This window comes from Barbatula barbatula, assembly GCF_947034865.1.
Source record: "Barbatula barbatula genome assembly, chromosome: 3".
Lineage (NCBI taxonomy): Eukaryota > Metazoa > Chordata > Actinopteri > Cypriniformes > Nemacheilidae > Barbatula > Barbatula barbatula.
This window is the reverse complement of record NC_136764.1, coordinates 6,908,227-6,928,557: the sequence shown is the minus strand read 5'-3', so window position 1 is coordinate 6,928,557 and position 20,331 is coordinate 6,908,227. Positions and strand designations below refer to the sequence as shown.

Genomic DNA, 20,331 nt, shown 5'->3' with positions numbered 1-20,331 from the left:
TTGAAACAACCGGACGAGACCGGCGGGGACTTGAAACAACCGGACGAGACCGGCGGAGACTTGAAACAACCGGACGAGACCGGCGGAGACTTGAAACAACCGGACGAGACCGGCGGGGACTTGAAAAGGCTAGGGAGAGGTGTGTGTCCAAGGGCGAAAAAAGTTTGAGGCGATGCCGGCTGGAGAACTGGCTGAGGCACCGGCTGGAAATCCGCCTGCGGAAGGGCAGGTCTGGATGCCTGCTGATGGGCAGATCCTGATGCCTGCGGAAAGGCAGGTCCTGACGCCTGCGGAGAGGCAGGTCCTGACGCCTGCGGAAAGGCAGGTCCTGACGCCTGCGGAAAGGCAGGTCCTGACGCCTGCGGAAAGGCAGGTCCTGACGCCTGCGGAAAGGCAGGTCCTGACGCCTGCGGAAAGGCAGGTCCTGACGCCTGCGGAAAGGCAGGTCCTGACGCCTGCGGAAAGGCAGGTCCTGACGCCTGGGGAGAGGCAGGTCCTGACGCCTGGGGAGAGGCAGGTCCTGACGCCTGGGGAGAGGCAGGTCCTGACGCCTGGGGAGAGGCAGGTCCTGACGCCTGGGGAGAGGCAGGTCCTGACGCCTGCGGAAAGGCAGGTCCTGACGCCTGCGGAAAGGCAGGTCCTGACGCCTGCGGAAAGGCAGGTCCTGACGCCTGCGGAAAGGCAGGTCCTGACGCCTGCGGAAAGGCAGGTCCTGACGCCTGCGGAGAGGCAGGTCCTGACGCCTGGGGAGAGGCAGGTCCTGACGCCTGGGGAGAGGCAGGTCCTGACGCCTGGGGAGAGGCAGGTCCTGACGCCTGGGGAGAGGCAGGTCCTGACGCCTGGGGAGAGGCAGGTCCTGACGCCTGGGGAGAGGCAGGTCCTGACGCCTGGGGAGAGGCAGGTCCTGACGCCTGGGGAGAGGCAGGTCCTGACGCCTGGGGAGAGGCAGGTCCTGACGCCTGGGGAGAGGCAGGTCTGGACGCCTGCGGAGAGGCAGGTCTGGATGCCTGCTGGATCGCTGGCTGTAAACCCGGCTGGAGAACCGGCAGGAGAGCCGGCTGGGCTGGGTTACGTGCCCCCCTCCGTTGCCTCTTTCTCTTCTGCCGAGCCAATTGCCTGGTAGTCGGCTGGAGGAAGGAGGTGAAGGACGGGGCTGGCTCCGCGTTGGAGGCCTCCGAAGAGGACCCCCAGGACTCTCTCCTTCCACGCTTGCCCCGAAGACTGGTGGTTGGTGGAGAGGTTGCAGGGTCCGAGAAGGTAGTCACGACTCCGAGCTTCAGGGCGAGACCCTCAGTGATTGGGCCCAACGGAGAAGAGACCCTCGGTAGGACGGAGACCCTGGGCTCCGGTCGGCTCATGGCGAACCGGAGTACGCCCTCAAAGTCCAGAGGTCTCAGCCTCCTCATCTCCGCTGGCGATAGGGGAACCCTGAGGCCGCTGTTGAACGCCGCAGTCACCTCCTCCTCCCCGAGGAGCACCTCCCCTGCGGCCTCCAGGAACCTGTCCAGGTACACATCCAGGTCCAAGTTCCCCTGGCGAATGCTGCATAGGGGACGAGGCTGGCGAGACCTTGCAGCGAAAAGAGCTGCCTGCTGGGTTCTTCTGGGTCGGTGCATTCTGTCACGAACTGGCTTGGACAGAACCCAGATGCAGGCAGACGAAGGGTTAACGTAAATAAACTTTTATTAAATGAAACATCCACAATGGGAAAACATGAACCAAAAAAAAACAAAGGCAAACAAACACTTCCCTCTATGGGGACAAAACGTGGTCTACAGGAAAAACTATATAGATCCACAAATTTAGAAACAGGTAATCCAAAACACGAAGTCCACAGAACAGCAAGACATCCAGTGATCACCAACAGAAGACAATGCACCGACACTGAACAGAGGGAAACTAAGACTATATAAAGGGAGACACTAACGAGGAGTGATTACATGGGGAGAGTGGTGACAGCTGATGGGAATAAAACCCTAATTAAAGTGAAACACCAAACAGACGATGGGAATGAAACCCTTAAGAAATTACCAGAGATAGGAGGGTGGGGCTGAGAGACATAACAGGAAGACACGTGGCATCACGTAACAACATAAAGCCACATGTCTCCACACATAACACAACAGAAACCCGAAAGACGTAGCAATGTCATGACTCTGCCCAGGGAGCTTGAAAGCTCGAGACAGGAAGGACAGAGTCCTAACACAAACATATTTGAAATGATTTAGAGATTACTATGGCCCAAAAGTGCCAACACAATCCAATAGTGCTTAAAGTAGTGCGTGTGAGACACAACATGTTGTGTTACAAAGATGTGTGTGCATGCCGATTGTGTCAACTGTCAAGTATACAGTCTGTTGTTTTAATGACCGTCCATGTGGTCATTCCAGTCCAATGTCTGTCGAATTTCAACAAAATCAAACCTCAGCAGTGACATAAAGTCATCATACAGCGATATGAAAGACCGACAAAATAACAAGACACATGAAAACTGTCATAAAAATTGAGGTTATCACATAAAAAATTGAACCTAAATACATATAGAAGTATTACTGTGAAGGCAAACTGGTTTTCTTAGCAATGTTTGAGGTCCTTTTTGTTATTTTGACCTGTCTGTCCAGGTCTCATTTTCTGCTATTTATATTTGACATTTGTGAGAAATATTGTTATAAACTAACATTTTACGTAAAACATTTCGTACGTAAACAGTCATTTTTCCGTGGCTGTATATTCACAAAATAAAATGAATCTAAATAATAGTCAGTATTTAGTGTGACCTCCGTTGGCACTAGGCGCATCTTAAAGTTTTGGGGGGAGAAAGTCCTGAAGATTTCTTTTACGAGAAGGTTCCTGCTCAAGTGTATAGGGAGGCTATATATAACGTGTCACTTTATTTCTTTTCATAAAACTGCATACTGATTTCCTGAGTTTTCCAGTTGTATTGAAATCAAGAGATTAAATAATAGATAAATAAAAACATTGTTATAGTCCTTGCAAGCAATTTGTTACAATTTCATAAACATAAAGCATTTGACATGATCTGAATCAAATGAACTTCATTTTCCAAGCAATAATTTTAGTAAATTAGTAAATGATGGCATGCACTATATAAATTAAACAGAAAACTACAAATTGTATTTAGAAGTATTTAACAGCAACTATTAAGAGACAATGTGGCTTATGACTTGGATGTTAAATACACTGCACACCCACTGGATCACTACACAGAGCACAAAATTTACCACAATCCCATTTCAATTCATTATAATAAAAACATCAATGTTTTATTATTTGATGTAAATAATAATACTCTGAAAATATGCTTTTAAGAAAAATGACTTTATGCACGGCAGCTACGATAGTTTTTTATGTAACAAAATGCAGTTTCTTAATGTTCAAATAGTCCATATGTGTTCTGCATTTGTTTTTCACAGAAGAAAGTCGAGTTTCAAGGGAAATATGGGTGAGTACATTAAACAGAATAGTCATTTTTGTGTGACCTGTTCCTTTAAAACATTAAAGGTTCACTAATTTGTACTAATGCGGGCTCATTTTGCTATTCCCCTAACAAAGCAGCATCTCATTATGACATTTACACATTGTCTTCGCTCCTCTAGCCTGTTTTCTTATATAACAGACATGCGGTGCCCGATGGGTTCACCTTGTCTATTTAGCAGATTATCAGATTATGAATCCGCATGCCCCTGCAAGAGTCCCGGTGCTTCACACACGCATCCTCTCGTCGACCTTTGACCTCAGATCTCACCCACTCACAATAAAGATATATTCAACATTCATGTCCAATATATGAAGATTTTTGATTGTGTTCTGGATCTGATTTGTCTTGAAAGTGAACTATTTTGAAAGTGTATTTTAACAATTGTCGAAACCTTGTATGTTACGCTTCATTGTTTTCCTCGCTTTTGTAAGTCACTTTGGATAAAAGCGTCTTCTAAATGCAACTGTTACAGAATCGAACTTGATTAAAATTGTGGGTCGGTGTTAAATTACATAGTACAAGTCCTCACCGGTGCCTGTTCTTCATCCTCTGATGTCTCAGTCTCTTCATCCTCTTCTTCTAGAAATTCCACATCGGATTCTCCGGGCGCGATGGGCACGCAGATGGTAAGATTGGGATTGGTCATATAAGTGTTCTCTTTCTCTGCAATAACATCCTTCTCACCATGCCGCCCGAACCTTCCCACAATGCCGTTGCATTCTGCGTGGTTGACTTTCAGAGACGCCCGTTCCTCTTTGGCTTTCCGACTGCGCCAGGTCAGTTTTCCATTGTCTTTGATGGCGCTGAGCAGCCAAGTCACACCAGACTGGATTCGAGCGATGGCAATCTGGAGATTGTTCATTTCTCCATCTTCATCGGGCGCTGAGAGATTATCAGAGCTGAAAGAGCTCAGCAACAGAGCCAAAAACAGATTCAGCACCTACAGAGATAAGCGTCGGTGAGTATGAGCTGATACAGCAAATTAAATCATCATTTATAAATGAAGAAAGAGTCATATACAGATTTGGAATGATGACAGAATTTGTATACTTTGGGGTGAAGTGTTCCTTTAAACGGGAGGGTAACACTGCATCTGATCAAGGTTCTCAGTTTCAAATCCACTGTGGTTTAAAAAATGTCAAACATTTAACTAATAAAACATATCATCGTCTTGGCATGACAAATTCTATCTGCTGTTTTGAGATATTGCGCTTTTTGCATTCCATTTAACTTTGTGGTTTTCTTAAGCCCCAAAATGTACACAACGTAAACTAGTAAAGAAGTTGTCACAGCATAAGTGAATAAATACATTTGAACCAAAATGTCCGATAGAAACTTATGATTCCAAGCCAATGACATGTTACTTTAACCTCCTTGCTGGCTAGTTTGTGAAATAAGCATTTACAACAGCTCAGATTTCATATACTCCCTCACACCCTGTCCACACCAGACAAGAGTGGGATGACACGATGCAACAGACCCATTAAGAACAAGACATTTGTTGCATCACATCACACTGCGTCCAGGGCGGACACTCGCTTCTTGTATAGAGAGGGTGTTGTGAAAACAAACCATGTAAATGTGTACTAACCATTATGTCTACGAATGTGTACTAACCAAATGTCTACTAATACTTTTTACTGCGATCAATGGCCATTTATGCTCCGAATAATATTCTAATAAAATCACAAACATTTGTGGTTTTATTGCACATTCTTACATTCTTCAAGTTACTTTTGAAATCTCTGTATATCTAGTAAATTGACAAGCAGAGGTTGACAGCATTTTAAAAACGAACACGTTTTCAAATATAAGGAAATGCCAAGAGGATAATAGTGTAAAGAGCAAAACGAATGCATTTCCAGGCTACACAACAGGGAGTTCTGGGGAAAATATCTCCAGGTGATGTAACCACATTCTATTTGTTGTGTAACCAAAAATAAAAGCATACGGCTTCTCAAAACATTTCCAGTACACAAAAAAATGGGCTGTGAAGAAAAGACAAGCTTAAAATGCAAGCTTAGAATGTGGATGCCAATATGGTGTCTTTTCATTGATCACATATGGCAATGCTGAATGACCTTCAAAGGTCATGTGATTTTGATCAGCACCATCATGGACAGTCTACCTAAAAACTACATCAACCCATCTGCTGTATTTTTGGCCTTTTACCATCAAAAGTGTTGTAGGAGAGAGGACAGGAAGCGAAATGGGTGCGAGAGGGGGTGGGATTGGGAAAGGACCACGAGCCGGAGCAGAAACCCCAAGGCTATCGGCTCCAACGTCTACTGTAACTTTAATGGAAATCAACAGCTATTTACACCAGCGTAGTGTTGATTTATTCATATTTAACAAACCGCTCCTAGTCATCTTAAAACTTGGGAGGCTTAGTGGCATCTTGTTTTCTGGGAAAAGACCTTCATATAGTCTGCTAAGAGGTCACGACTGGATCACGGCAGAACATCTGGGAGAATTTGGTAATATTTCTCTAATGCCAGCTCACGCGTAAACTGAGATATTTGTAGGGTATGATGCTGTAAAATGTGTTTGAATATTATATCATACTCACCACCAGGTTTCCTATGACCATGACCAACATGAAGACCAGAATGCAAAGTGGCTGCCCGGCGACCTCCATGCAGTCCCACATGGTCTCGATCCACTCGCCGCACAGGACCCTGAACACGATGAGGAACGAGTGGAAGAAGTCTTTCATGTGCCAGCGGGGCAGCGTGCAGTCATTGCTGATCTTACAAACACAATCCTGATAGTTCTTCCCGAACAGCTGCATGCCCACAACAGCAAAGATGAAGACGATGATGGCCAGGACCAGCGTCAGGTTACCCAGAGCACCCACAGAGTTACCGATGATCTTTATCAGCGTGTTCAGCGTCGGCCACGACTTTGCTAATTTAAAAACTCTCAACTGAGGACGAAACACAGAACATGAAAATGAGGTTTAAGCCAATTTACCCAACTTGGTTTTGTTTTTATAAATCGCGATTTGTGACCTATATCCAATTGCGTTACCAGTTCAACTGACGTAGAACAACAGGACAAAAAGAAAGTCCAGCCTACTTTTTGAGATCTCAACAATGTAATATTTAATCTCACAAATGGATAAAGGATTACTGCTCTGCTAAATATGCACATGTGGATAAAGCCATTTAACAAAGAGGGTTGCGTTTTTAACATAAATACATACACAGCAGCGTTTAAGAGACATGATAAGATGTGGACAGCTTTAATCTGATGATGAGAAGTAAAGCCAGTCGAGTTCATATGGGCTGCCACATTGTGGCTAAATGTGATGTACGAAGGGCATCATTTATTATTTATGACTTTTTAGTCAATTCAACTAAAACAATTCAACACAAATAATCGCATCCAGAATAAAATGTTGTCTTCATAATATATGTGTATCTATAAATATGTATACATATTTAGAGAATGAATTCATTTATTTATTTATATGTACCAGTAATTGAGATTATATATGCTTGTTCAATTTAATATTTTCTTAAATATAAGCATTTAAAAAATGATAAGCATTTTGTAAATCGAAAACTAATATGCACAGTACACAGACATTTTATTTCCAAGCAGAGTCTAAAGCCGGTGCTGGTCAAACCCACCAGCCTGAATGAGCGGAGGACGGATAGACCCTCCACGTTGGAAAGGCCCAACTCCATCAGACTCAAACTAACAATAATTCCATCGAAGATGTTCCAGCCCTGCTGAAAGTAATAGTACGGATCCAGAGCCAAGACCTTCAGCACCATCTCAGCTGTGAAGATTCCAGTAAACACCTGGTAAGCATGAAAAACATTACATTAAATGTCTGATGTTGAGAAGATGCCAAAAGCGACAGAATCGGCATCAGATTGATTCCTCGCTATCCACGAATACAATGTGATGCAAATATACAACGTCCCTCACCAGGTTTCCGACGCTGAGCATGCTGTTGAATTCATCCGTCATGGGGTAATGCTCCAGCGCCATGAATAATGTGTTGAGCACAATGCAGACAGTAATGGCCAGATCCAGGAAGGGATCCATCACCATGACTTTAAGCCCCTCCTTTAGTCTCAGCCAGGCCGGAGAACACGTCCAGATCAGATACTTCTTGGCGAATTCATACCAGCATGGAGGACACTTCTGATGGGCAACTTCCAGATCTGAGAGGTCGACAGAGATATGAGTAACCGTAAATCCGTCCGGACATTAAAATTGGTGATGTGGATGAGGGGAAACGTTAATGTCTGATATTTTGGGGCTTGAAGATGAAACGTAGAATTACGTATGGAATCCTTTTAGTGTTCAAAGGTTTATTTCGGGATGAGTTTGGAACAACTTTTGGGCAAGTAAATGGGACATTTTTGGGTGAACAGTTCCTTTAAGTCTCCCGATTCTCATATCCTTTACTTGAGAAACGAGAGATGTCTCCCGAGCAATGAAGAGCATCACAAAATAGTTGTTAGTAAAGCAGACCAGCAAAGCGAATTCACAAACCATTTTTATTTTATGTTATGAAACAGAATCTATATTTACATTTACACATCTGACATGCGCTTTTATCCAAGGTGCTCACTGTGCATTTTAGGTAAATATTTGATCAGTTTGTGGGGATTTAAGAATAGAAATCTCACCATCCATGGCATCACTGAAAAGGCTGACGGAGCTCAGGCCTCTCTTCCTGCGAGGGGGCGGGACTTCCTCCTGCACGTCACCTGTCTGTTTGGGAGCTGCGCTTTGTTCTTTCTGACACGCTTGCTCCTGTCAATTGAAATGAATGTAAATGTGTCTTAATGTCTAGTGTCAGCTTTCCATAAGAAAAAACACATACAGTATGTGATCTCTTTTATATCTCAGTTATTCTTCACTGACCTTGTCGTCTCTGACCTTCTCCATACTAATGGCTGGCAGGGATGTCGGGGTGTGCGGCCCGACACCCGTGATGCCGTTCTGCTCCATAGAAACGTTCAGTCTGCCGTTGATGGCGAGGGTGGGCGTCAACACCTGCGACGAGTGACTTCTAATGCTGCCCGTACGACGCTTGTGCCACGGAGTCGCCGTGGAGCCCGCCCGGCTCCGCCCGTCACCGTGGATGCTGTGTTCGTCATCTGCGAAGTCGACCTCTGAATTGTTGCGTGGACGGAAGGTGAAGATGCTGATTTGACTTCCCCGACGAGTGCTGAGAGGATGTGAGGAGAGCGTCGCCAGAAAAGGGTGAGCTGGCTGGAGGAGAGCAGTTTTATGTGATTCATTGTCAGGTAAAAATGATGAAGTCATGAAGAAATGAAAGATACTTACCTTATCATCAAACAGGTTAAACTTTGATGCTTGGAGATCTAGGTTGTCTTCTGTCTCCTCTGACAGTGTTCTGTGGGATCTTGTTCTACATCGAGGTTGTTTTACAGAGTCTTTACGTGAGACGGCAGTGGGAGATATTTCTGCCGTCTGGATCATCTCTGCTTCTTTTCTGCGCTGCTTTGCTAATGCCTAACACCAAGCACCACAGAATACTCATCAGATTTCAATAGAAAATGTACTTGCAACATAAATACGAATAGTATTTCTAAATGATTTTCAAGTTGCATTGGCTAAAGTCAAAAGGAAATAATGTGTGTGTGAAGCAGATCCAGGTAAGATCCGGTTTTCAACTACTTAAATTAAAATCATTATAAAAAGTTGTATCATTCCGAATTGTTTTACCCTCTGCTCCTTGCGTAGCTGTTCCAAGGCAAGCTGAAACTCTCTCTCTTTTGCCCAGGCTTCGGCGATGGTCGCCTGGTTCTGTTCTTCATATGCCATGGCCACCACAGCCAGGATCAAGTTTACCAGGTAAAATGAACCCAGAAAAATGACCAGCACAAAGAAAACCATGTAGGTCTTGCCCGCTGACCGCAAAGTCTGCCAGGGAGAAGAGAAAATTATGAAAGGTATTAAAATATTAGAGATATTAAGATTCCTTTAAATTCTTTCAGATTCACTCAACCACAAGTCTGTGGGCATTAGATTTTGAAAATATTAAATGTAGATTTAGAAATAATTTGTAAAAATTTGATAAGCCATAAAAGTATTATTATGAACTCAAGAAAAAGTATACCTTAAACTCCAAATAAATGTAATATATGACTGCAGAACACAATGGGAAATATTTAGTTAGCGAAACAACATTGTACCCCATTGACTTCTATTGTATGGACATGAGACGTTTCTCAAAATATCGTCTTTAGTGTTCCACAGAAGAAAGGGTTGGAATGACACGAGGGTGAATAAATGATGACAGAATAACACAAAAGGTAACATAGACATTTATGTTTGCACACATCGGGTTAGTGAATTAATATATCGCACCGGTCTTGTGTATTGCGATCTTATGTTGAGGATGCTGCTATCAGATTTACTCATGTTGTCGGGTGTAATATACCTGATGATATAGGTTTTCCCAGTAGTCTTGTGTCATTAATCTGAAAAGAGCCAGGAAGGCCCAGCCAAAAGTGTCAAAACTCGTGTAGCCGTAGTTTGGGTTCCGACCCGTTTTCAAACACTCGAACCCATCAGGGCACTTTCTGCATTGAGAAAACAATACTGGATTATAAAATGTTTAAATGTCATATAAACATGAAACATACAATTTTCGTTCATTATTTTGATTTTGTGGTAGAAAATGACCCAGGACAGGCTTAGTATATGAAGCATCCTAAACTTTTCTATTTGCATAAAGACAGTAATGGTTTTAATAAAGATGGATAAGTCATCTCTGTTTTTGTCCCGTAGGAGGACGCAGCGGGTCACAAACAGAAGGTTATAAGCAAACAGATGGGTATCAGGTTGCAGTAAATTTCTAGTTTTTTATTTTGGCCTCAGTTCATCCAGTCTTTCCTCCCGTTACCATGGCGACATTACGTTTGAGTGACAGGCCAGGCAGAAACAGGACACATGTCAATCTCACAGAGGGATCATTTAGTAATGCTGCTGCCAACAGCTGGACGAAACCAGGCCATCTGTAAATCTCTCGCCCGAGGACAGAGAGACACCGCGACCGTGATCTCCCTTACTGTGTGTTCAAACAAACACACAGATTTGTACAAAATAGTTCAGTCAAATACCTCGGTAAGAGGTTGGAACAATATAAACTAATGAATGCAACCTCTGAAAGTTAAAACAAATGTCAGAAGAAAAACTCGTAGACTAATGTCTCTGTTGCAGTCATTTCTAGAAGAAGCAATTGAGACATTCAGAAGATCTAATGAGTAATTTTTGTCTCTTGCAGGTTTAGGTCCAGTTGTCAGAAGATGAAGTTAAAGGGGTGGTTCACACAAAATGTAGAAATTATTTCATCATTCACTCATTCTCACTTAAAACTCGTATGACTTTCTCTCTTCACACAGATGAAGATATTTTAAGGAATGTTGGGAACCAAACAACATCGACTTCCATTGTATGAACACCAAACCACCTTTCTCAAAATATATATTTTGTGTTCCACAGAAGAAAGTTATACAGGTTTTGAATGACATGAAGGTGAATAAATGATGGCGAAACTAGGGGGCAAACGGGGGTTAGGTGCCTGCTGGCCCTTAGTATCGAAACGGTGACCAAACTGAGCGCGTTTCATAAATACGTTCTCTCCTTCGTGACGACATCTTAGTTCAGTGTCAGCCCCCCTAGTGCTTCAAAGGGGAGGAGTCGAGTGAGCCGTTGGTTGCAATTCGCAACCTTGCCACTAGATGCCGCTAAATGTTTTAGTATTTAGGTATTTGCAAACAGCTCAAAGCTACATTTCACATCTAAAGGGCCATGCACGCAACTACCACTGTAAAGATATAGTTTAAAAAATTTGTCTAAATTCAAGAGAATAATCAAGTCCTTTCTTATGGGATGTGCTATTTCTATCTATGTGCTTGGTGTGCTTGGGGAAAGTCACCTCAGCTAATGTGGAGTAAACCAGACTAAATGCTCTTACTCTCTGTATCTTATTACATGACATTCCATCTACCCTGTTACTTACACAGAGAGAAAGAGAGGTCAGAAAGAGCAGTCCTAATCCCCAATGTTCTGTTTTCATAAAAACAGCCATTAACAAACCTACAAAAGGGCTTAGAGGAGATCAGATGTGAAGATACGGGGAAATCCTCTCCGGGATGTGTGACATGAGCCGGGAATTGACAGTGATTGGAATTCTCAGTGTTTAATATACCAGATTGCAAAACAACTTTGTTTCATATTAGGTGAGGTTCAATGAGTGAAAATGTGTTTCCTTTTATTTAATCTAGTAAAGAATATTTTTGTTTTACGATATTTCTGTGTAAATTACATTCAGTGAAGACGTGGCAAACATTCATTTTAGTCTGGGACTAAGCCTTGTCTGTGAAACCGGGCCAAAATGTAGTGAAACGTGAGATTTTTTTATCATGTTCTTTTCCGTTGTTAGAGAATTTCATCTGTTTCTAAACCGCAGGATCATTATTAGTTCACTTCCAAACTGTGCAGAGTTTTTTACCATTATCACAGATGGGTATTTGGTCAAATAAAATCCTTGAACTGGCCCTGGCACTGTGATCATCATTCTGTGCCTTGGGTTTGACCGCTGTTTCTGGGATTTGAGGGATTATTTCCCTCAATACTGACAGACACACAACATAAGACTTACACTCTGCATTCACTGTGTTAGTTAAACTACACAACATCTTTCTTAATACATTTGAATAAAGATGCCAAGTGTACAAGGGTAGACATCAGTTTTGGTCAGTTGCCAAGGGGTAGCTATGCTGTTGCTAAGGTGCATCACTAAAGTGGTTGCAAAGGTGTTGTAGGTGATTTGTTTCTTAGTAACTTAATGAGAAAATAAACATTTTAGAAAAACATTTTGAACATTATAGACTGTTTCATCAACAATATAAACAGTGAAAGAAGATCATTTCTGATAACAAGCAAAAGAAATCAAGAACAATCATTACTTTTCTAAACTTGTTCTCCAATATTTTGAATTTAGACTGTCATACCAAGCCTTACTGCTAGATGTCAATGTACCGTATGTTAGTTTTTAAATGAGACCAATCTACAGCACCCATTCAACAAATTGTTTATTTATAAAGTGGACATACAACACAATGCAACAAATTGTTTATTTAATACAGCTATTATACAATAAAATAATAATATAAATTCATATTAACGACAATTCAATCAAATATAAATAGTCATATTATTAGACACTAGGTCACCGCAAGTTAACTGGGGGTGAGGCGCGCGCACCCGATGAAACGTCTATATGTATTGTATTATTTATCAAAGCCTAACAAAAGTAACAACCTTACAAACTTCAGCTAAAAAGTGGTGCTACTTTAACTAAATGCCAACTAATTTGACTCCAAATCTAAAAGAATGATGTTTGAATTGAACAAATAGCTATTTAACTCCAGATTGTGAAACTTCATTGAACCAATCCAGCACAACGCAGCAGAAATTGAAACCAAACAGATGACAAGATGTTCATATGCAGCTTCATATAAAAACACTTGTAGAGAGATTTCTTACCCAGCGTCGCTGCTGTATCCACATATTAAGGCATCTTTTGATCCTTCAATTTTGTAGAAGTTGTCTGAAGAACAAGAAAGAGGTGAATTCAGTGACATTTGAGCGACATCAAACCATTAACACATTGAACGTCTATTTACGGTTTGCTTACATTCTCCATCCATTCATCCAAGTCAACTTATTTTGATCTTATTTGACTTTCATAATCAAACGTATTTCCAACACAGAATATTTAAGGCCAATAATGTGGGTTGCTATTTGAATTATAAAAATGAACCTTAGTGGTCTTTAAAACAACAATGTTTGGAATCATCAACAAAAAATAATTTAGACCTTCGCTGGACAAGAAGTCCTTCAAGGAGAGCCAGGTCCTGTTGTTACAAACGAAGCTCCCGTTGCCAGGGTAGGTGGAATTGATGCAGGAGGTGGGGCTACGGACACACTTCTGTCGTAAGATGCCCATGAAGAGCTGTAGACCGATCAAAGCGAAGACACTGAGACAGAAAACAGTGAGGATCATGACGTCCGCTAGCTTTTTGACAGACTGAATAAGAGCACCGACGATAGTCTTTAAACCTACAAAAAAAAACACAGAGAGAAAGAAAGAGATGCATTAAACCATCACTAAAGGTGATTCAATTATTCAAGTTTGTCATTTATATGCCATCGGGGTCCCCTAAAACTGGACTTCTGTATGTAAAGATGATGAGATGCTGTGTGGTTTTGTTTGATGTCATGTAATGACACTCTTCACATTTGTTTAGCTTGAAATAAATGCAGTTTGTAACGCATTTTCTAACCTGGGATCACTGATATTGTTTTGAGAGCGCGAAGAACTCTGAAAGTCCGTAATGCTGACACGTTCCCAAGGTCCACAAACTCTGTCACATATCTGTCAAGAAAAATTGAAAAGCGGTTGTGCTTCAATCTAGCTTTGAAAGAGCCAAAATAAGCTCAGCTCCCAGTTTGACAAAACAATGGAAAATATCACATGTCGCTCTAAATGAATAAAGAGTTATATAGCATCCTTTCCCATACTTTTTACAAACTTTTTATAAACTTTATTTTTGTGAGTGGATGGCCTGCTACAGTTCCTCTGATGAAAAGGCAATTTTCTCAATATTTAGATTTTTCTGCACCCTCAGATTCAGAGCTTTAAACGGCCAGATATTGTCCTATGCTAACAACCCATACATCAATAGAGGGCTTAATTGTTCAGCTTTCAAATGATGTAAAAATCTCAATTTCCAAATTGACCCATAAGACCATGGTCACATATATTATTCAGAATTATTTTATTTAGTTTATGCAGGCTATATACCTGGATTTAAAATAATATCTGTATATCAAATATGTTATTTCATAGTCACGAAAGGCAGTATTGAAGTCTCTCGAATTATTATAATTATTAATTATTATAATGTATATCCCTTGTACTATTTTGTTTCAGTTAATAGATCCGTTCTGTTTAGATTATTATAACAGAAATGGTAAAAGTGAACATTGAACAATTAAAAATAACTTTGCAAAGGTTAAGAATCAAAAATAACCTCAAAGTCTTGTGGTTTCCTTTGGAAATGTGTGTTTTTTCACATTTGATTCATTTCAAGGCATTGAAAGAGAACAGTCATTTCAGAGCAGAAAATCATATTTTCTAACGCTAGAACGTTAATCTCTTTTTACCGAACCTCTTTTTTGTGTTTTAACAGTTGTGACTACAAGACGCTTAAATTACAGGAAATGACATCATCTGGAACCGGCTCCAAACCTTCAGTTGAGCAAAATGACTTTGCAAGAGAAGCCAAAATAATCAAATCAGCTGAGCTTCATAAGATTCGACCATTTCGCCAAATATAAAAACAACAAGGATCCTCTTTACAAACCAGCAGCAGATTGCATCTCCTTACGCAAACAAATGGTCATCTTAATGTCTCACTTCATTATTGCAGTTAAAGGCAAAGCATGGTAAACTTTCCTATGGACACACTAAAGCAAAATATAGAAAAAATAGAGTATCTTTTAATAAATCCGAAGAGTTGAACACGCGTAACACAAATAATAACTGAACAAATGATCTGAACAGAACAAGGGGTATAAATAACAGGACTAATGAGGGACACATGGGAACTGAATGAGAAATCAACAGGAACAGATGAAGGCCTATTTAACTAATAATGAACACGGGCAAAGGGATCATAGTTTATTCAATCTCATGTGACACTATGATTTCTATTCTTCAGCTGAACAAAAAAATGTTCAAAAAATATCTGTCACTTTATATGCGTATACTGAAGGCTTTTCTTTTTATTCTACGTTGGACCTATGCATTATACCCCGTTCAGATTACAAGCAACATGATCCCATTCATTTCAATGGAGAGCTGGTGACTTCCGGCGACTCGAGCAGCAACTGTTGGAGAACGGATGGGGCGTGTCTTGCGACAGCCAATCGGAAAGATAGCTAAGGATTTATCTCTTTAAAACGAAGTATGACAAGATGACAAAATATAATAAAAACCAAGATAACAGAACATAGCAAATGCATTAAGGAGAGGTATAAAACTGTCAGTTCTGGTCCTTGATTCCAATTTGCTGACCGCATTGCATAGCCTTAATATCATTTTATATACTTTCGTTAATGAAACCTTGCTCTGCTTCATGTCGTGCCACAATGCCCTTAGCTGTTATAAAATGCACTGTTACCCACTGCTTCCCGAGGCTTTTTGCTTTATTAGACAATATGACTAGCATTGATATGTCCAGAAACCACTTCGAAGCGACTATCCAAAAAATGTACTAATAACCTCAACCCTCAAAAAACACATGCATCACTGTCCCAGAAAAGATCCCAGTAGAATTATTCGTAACGCAACCCGAGTAGGCATTTTACACTTGTTCATGAACTCCATGCACACACCACGGCAGCAAAAAATGTGCACGTATTTGATACACACTAATACAACAGAACAAATAAAGATCTCTGACAGAATACAGGAACTTAGGCCTAACGTTACATCTTTCGTGAAGTATTGCAGAACATATAATGCAAAATTTAGCAAGTCCAGCAGCTGTCAAGGACGAGTACGCCAGAGCACAGTCTGTGCAGTTTAAAGGTATGCTGATGATGAACAGAAGTAGTATTATCCCATATTCAGATGAAATCATTCAACTGTGCCCTGAATTCAGTTATAGTTATAAGTCTTTGAGTCATCTATCACCATGTCATGATTCTGCCTTCTCTTGTCTTGATTTTCTGGTCTGGGGCAGAATCAAGACAGACCCACGTGTTTTATGTGAAGAGAAACATATTATTGTCAATCAGGACATAATATGCGTTCTCTCCAGTCTCGTCATTTGGCACCGCCCCTCTCGTTCCTAGTATAGCTTTCCTCCTGTGTCTCATTACCCACACCTGCCCATCGTTATCTCCTTTGTTGTCTCCCTATATAATGCCCTCTTGTCAAGTCAAGTCAAGTCAGCTTTATTTATATAGCGCTTTTTACAATTTTCATTGTTACAAAGCAGCTGTACAAGAAAAAATTACTAAGTAAAACATAAAAGGTTATGGAATTCAAAACACAGGTCAAATATCAGACACACAATAAATTCCTATATGCAGTGTTAATTAAATAAGACTACCAAATTCTAGCAGCCCCCCCGGCTAGGCAAAACAGTGCAAAACAGTATGCAAACGGTGGCGAGGAACCCAAAACTCCATTGGAGGAGAAAAAAAACCTCTGAGGGAAACCAGGCCTAACCAGGTGATTCCAGTTCCCCTCTGGCAAAAACTGCAGCCTCTGCACAAGCTCAACAGTGCTTGCACAACAAGGCAAAATAAAAAAGTTAGATTTAAAATTATCATTAATAATCTAATAGTGGCTGAAGTTTTGTAGGGACGTCACTTCCTTCGTCCAGCATTTGTCAGGTCTTGGAATGGATTGCGCCCTGCCCGCTCCACTCTTGTAACCTTGGAACAATGAGACAAGACTGGCTGAGAGTAGAGTACTGTTCTGCACTCTTTGATGCAACAAATGCATCAGTTGTTATTGGAAGTGTCCCTGGTTCCGGTTGATCTAACTAGTGCAGCCTAGATCTTTGAAATACATATATTATGATAATGTAGTGTATGCAAGATTAAAAAGATGCGTCTTTAGTCTAGATTTAAACTGACAGAGTGTGTCCGCCTCCCGGACAGTGCAGGGAAGACTGTTCCAAAGTTTAGGCGCTAGATAAGAAAAGGATCTGCCGCCTGCACTTGATTTTGAAATTCTAGGTATTACCAACTGACCTGACGCCTGAGAGCGTAGTGCACGTGATGGACTATAATACGTAAGAAGTTCTCTCAAGTAGTGAGGAGCTAAACCATGCAAGGCTTTATAGGTAATAAGCAAGATTTAAAAATTTATGCGATGCTTTATAGGTAACCAGTGCAAGGTTGACAGAACCGGGCTAAAATGCTCATACTTTTTTGTACGTGTAAGAACTCGAGCTGCCGCATTTTCAGTAATAAAAAATTGCTACTCATCCACTTTTTTATATCGACTATGCATTCCACTATTCGATGGAATTGCTGTGTTTCTTGTCTATTGTCTTGTGCTCGTTTGTCGTACATGTTTCCATGTTGTGTTCCTGAATATTACCTTGCGCCTTGTTTTGATGCATGTTTTAGTAAGTCTTAGTTATTATAGCTTCAAGTATTTGTCTTTTCTTTTATGCCCCCTCGTGGGAAGTCTTTGTTTTCTGTTTTTGTATCTTGCCTCAGTTCAGTTTTCCCCCCATCGTGGATGTATTATTTGTAATTTATCTTTTATTAAAGTCTTTGTTTAACCCTTTGCTGCTGCCTGCACTTGGGTTCTTCCATCCCCCCGATTCGTGACACACCACATGTGTAATCCACGTTGTGAGATTTGAGTTGCTCTCCCATTACCGTGCATAGTATTTGGGCAACTTTGGCATTGCGATCTATTCAATATACAAAATCTGGTCCATTATCGCACCAAAACCCTGTCACTCGCGAGTTATGTTAAATAAGCTAAAATCTTATACTTATAATATCTTTTCACACCCAACGGTCATTTTGTTTGAAGCTGAGTAAATCATTAGAGATTTTTTATTTTTGGGTAAACTTATATCTTTCTGTTACCATCACGATTAGCAAAACATAAGTCATCAAACTCACGCCATGACGATGACACTGAAATCCAGCCAGTTCCAGGGGTCTCGGAGAAATGTGAAGGACTCCAGACAGAAGCCTCTGGCTAACATCTTTATTAATGACTCAAATGTGTAAATGCCTGTGAATGTATACCTGTAAGAATACAAGAGAAAGCGACGGTGAACTACACGTAAATGTTTCTGATAGTGTGTTAGTAGACTTATACGACCATGCCATGGAAGAACCATTAAAAACTGTAAAACAAAGAATATGAAAATACATTTGAGAAAACAACCCTTTATAAGTCATTGGGCTTTTGAAAAACAAATGCATGCATTTCTCTGAATAACTTAAGTTGAAAGTAGCGCACTGCAACATGCTGCATGCTTCGACTCAGCATCTTTAAATTCAAATCCATGCATGTGTTCTATGATGTTTAATTCGAGTTAGGTCTTTTTATCTTTTAAAATCCAGGCCAGATACTGCAAACCTATGCAGCTCAACACCGTGCTATAACTTTTCAAAATAACAGGAAGTGACATCATGAGTGTGTCGTTGCAGGTGCTGCGACAGAATGAGAACATTTACAGAGACTCTTACCAATGCAGCTATCAGGAGCCTAGCAAAGATGAAAAAGTCTTGTAAGCATTTCAGAGCACAAGCACAAACTGATTTTGTGTTTTCAACGTGTTCAATAAAGTGCGTTCACATCACCTTATCCCAATACGTTATTTTTTTATCCTGATTCGCTCTACATTTGCGGAAGTCAAAATATGAACTAATTGCAAAATCGACCATGATCTATACATTTTTTTATGGATAATTTATGGATTATATAGACCATAATTTAGAAACGTCGACCATAATATATATAAAAATATAAGTAAACCATAATCTATTTATGTTTTGCTGTACACACAGAGATTTATTTAATTATAAAACAGGTTAAACAGTGTAAAATACTGAAAATATAAAGTGTCACTTACTCAAGGTATTTGGTCCACTGTGGAGGGTCTGACATCGCCATGAAGCAGCAGTTTGTCAAAATTGTGCACATGATAAACAAACTGAACAAAGTAAACAAGTTAAGAAAATTGACAGTTTCTGAGGGTTCTGTGCTACATCACTGGGCTGAATTAAATATGAGCTCAATTTGAAGTGATTCATTGTCGTTGGGTGTAAATAATTCTATGTTTGTATTTTACAGACTTGTGTAAAGTCTTGGAACTTTCATGACACAGGAACACGATGATGGTTCAGTACAATGAAAAACAAGGAAGGATTTATACCCCACTGAGAGGTAAGCAGCTGTTCCTTTGCCCTGTTATGTGTGTTGGGTATTTGAGCCATAACAGTGACTCTGTGTGGGGATTTTGTAAGCCTGGGACATTTGGGGATAATAAAACATATCACTGGCCCAATCTGAACGATATAATACATTTAGAAAATGCTTGTAACACTTGTGAACTTAATCTTATTCTAAATAAGGAATAAATAGTGGCCCGACTTAGACAATCTTTCATATTTGTCTTTTATTAAAATTTATTAAAGATGTATTTATTTCAATTTATTAAAATTGAGAAGAATTTATGGAAATAAATGAGCAAACTCATCATTTCATGTTATTTTTTGTTTTTCTTTCTCCATTTTTGTGTTCAATAAGAATAAAACATATTTATTGATACACTGTAGTTAACCTTTTTTTTATAAATACTTGAACCGAGTATAGTGTTCTCTCAATTTCGTACCAAAAGACATATTTTTAAAGTTTCATCGGTCCTAAATGGGTCATCAGAAACATATATTATGTAAACTTCTCATCTGGACATTCATTAATGAATCAATATAATAATTTGTCGGTCATAACCTTGTTATATTTTGTAACATTTTACAAAATATTCCCTAAAATGAGTTTTTAATGTCAGAGATGTTATGCTGTATTGTTGTGAAATGTTTATAATCCTTTTCTTTAGTCAAGGATCTGGTATTACATTCTTTTTGTAATGATTTCTTAATTATTTGTAAAAAAAATGTATATCTATCCTTAACACTTAGTAAACACTAAACATGCTACTGTTTAAATAAATGAAACATAAATATGTCCAGTTAACAACATTTACAACATTTACATT

General features: G+C 40.3%; 1 protein-coding gene across 1 annotated transcript in view; it reads right to left on the bottom strand.

Annotated features, from left to right (window-relative positions):
* Window positions 1-20,331, bottom strand: part of scn12aa (sodium channel, voltage gated, type XII, alpha a) — a gene marked incomplete at its 5' end in the record, with an annotated part of 33,123 nt that overhangs the window by 11,130 nt on the left and 1,662 nt on the right. The window contains 14 exons of the mRNA XM_079453007.1: window positions 4,029-4,439; window positions 6,069-6,425; window positions 7,135-7,308; window positions 7,439-7,677; window positions 8,149-8,275; window positions 8,387-8,737; window positions 8,813-9,001; window positions 9,215-9,412; window positions 9,933-10,074; window positions 13,046-13,109; window positions 13,379-13,621; window positions 13,846-13,937; window positions 18,224-18,352; window positions 19,186-19,266. Coding sequence (XP_079309133.1) covers window positions 4,029-4,439; window positions 6,069-6,425; window positions 7,135-7,308; window positions 7,439-7,677; window positions 8,149-8,275; window positions 8,387-8,737; window positions 8,813-9,001; window positions 9,215-9,412; window positions 9,933-10,074; window positions 13,046-13,109; window positions 13,379-13,621; window positions 13,846-13,937; window positions 18,224-18,352; window positions 19,186-19,266 — 2,797 coding nt within the window. The remainder of the gene's footprint in view (window positions 1-4,028; window positions 4,440-6,068; window positions 6,426-7,134; window positions 7,309-7,438; window positions 7,678-8,148; window positions 8,276-8,386; window positions 8,738-8,812; window positions 9,002-9,214; window positions 9,413-9,932; window positions 10,075-13,045; window positions 13,110-13,378; window positions 13,622-13,845; window positions 13,938-18,223; window positions 18,353-19,185; window positions 19,267-20,331) is intronic.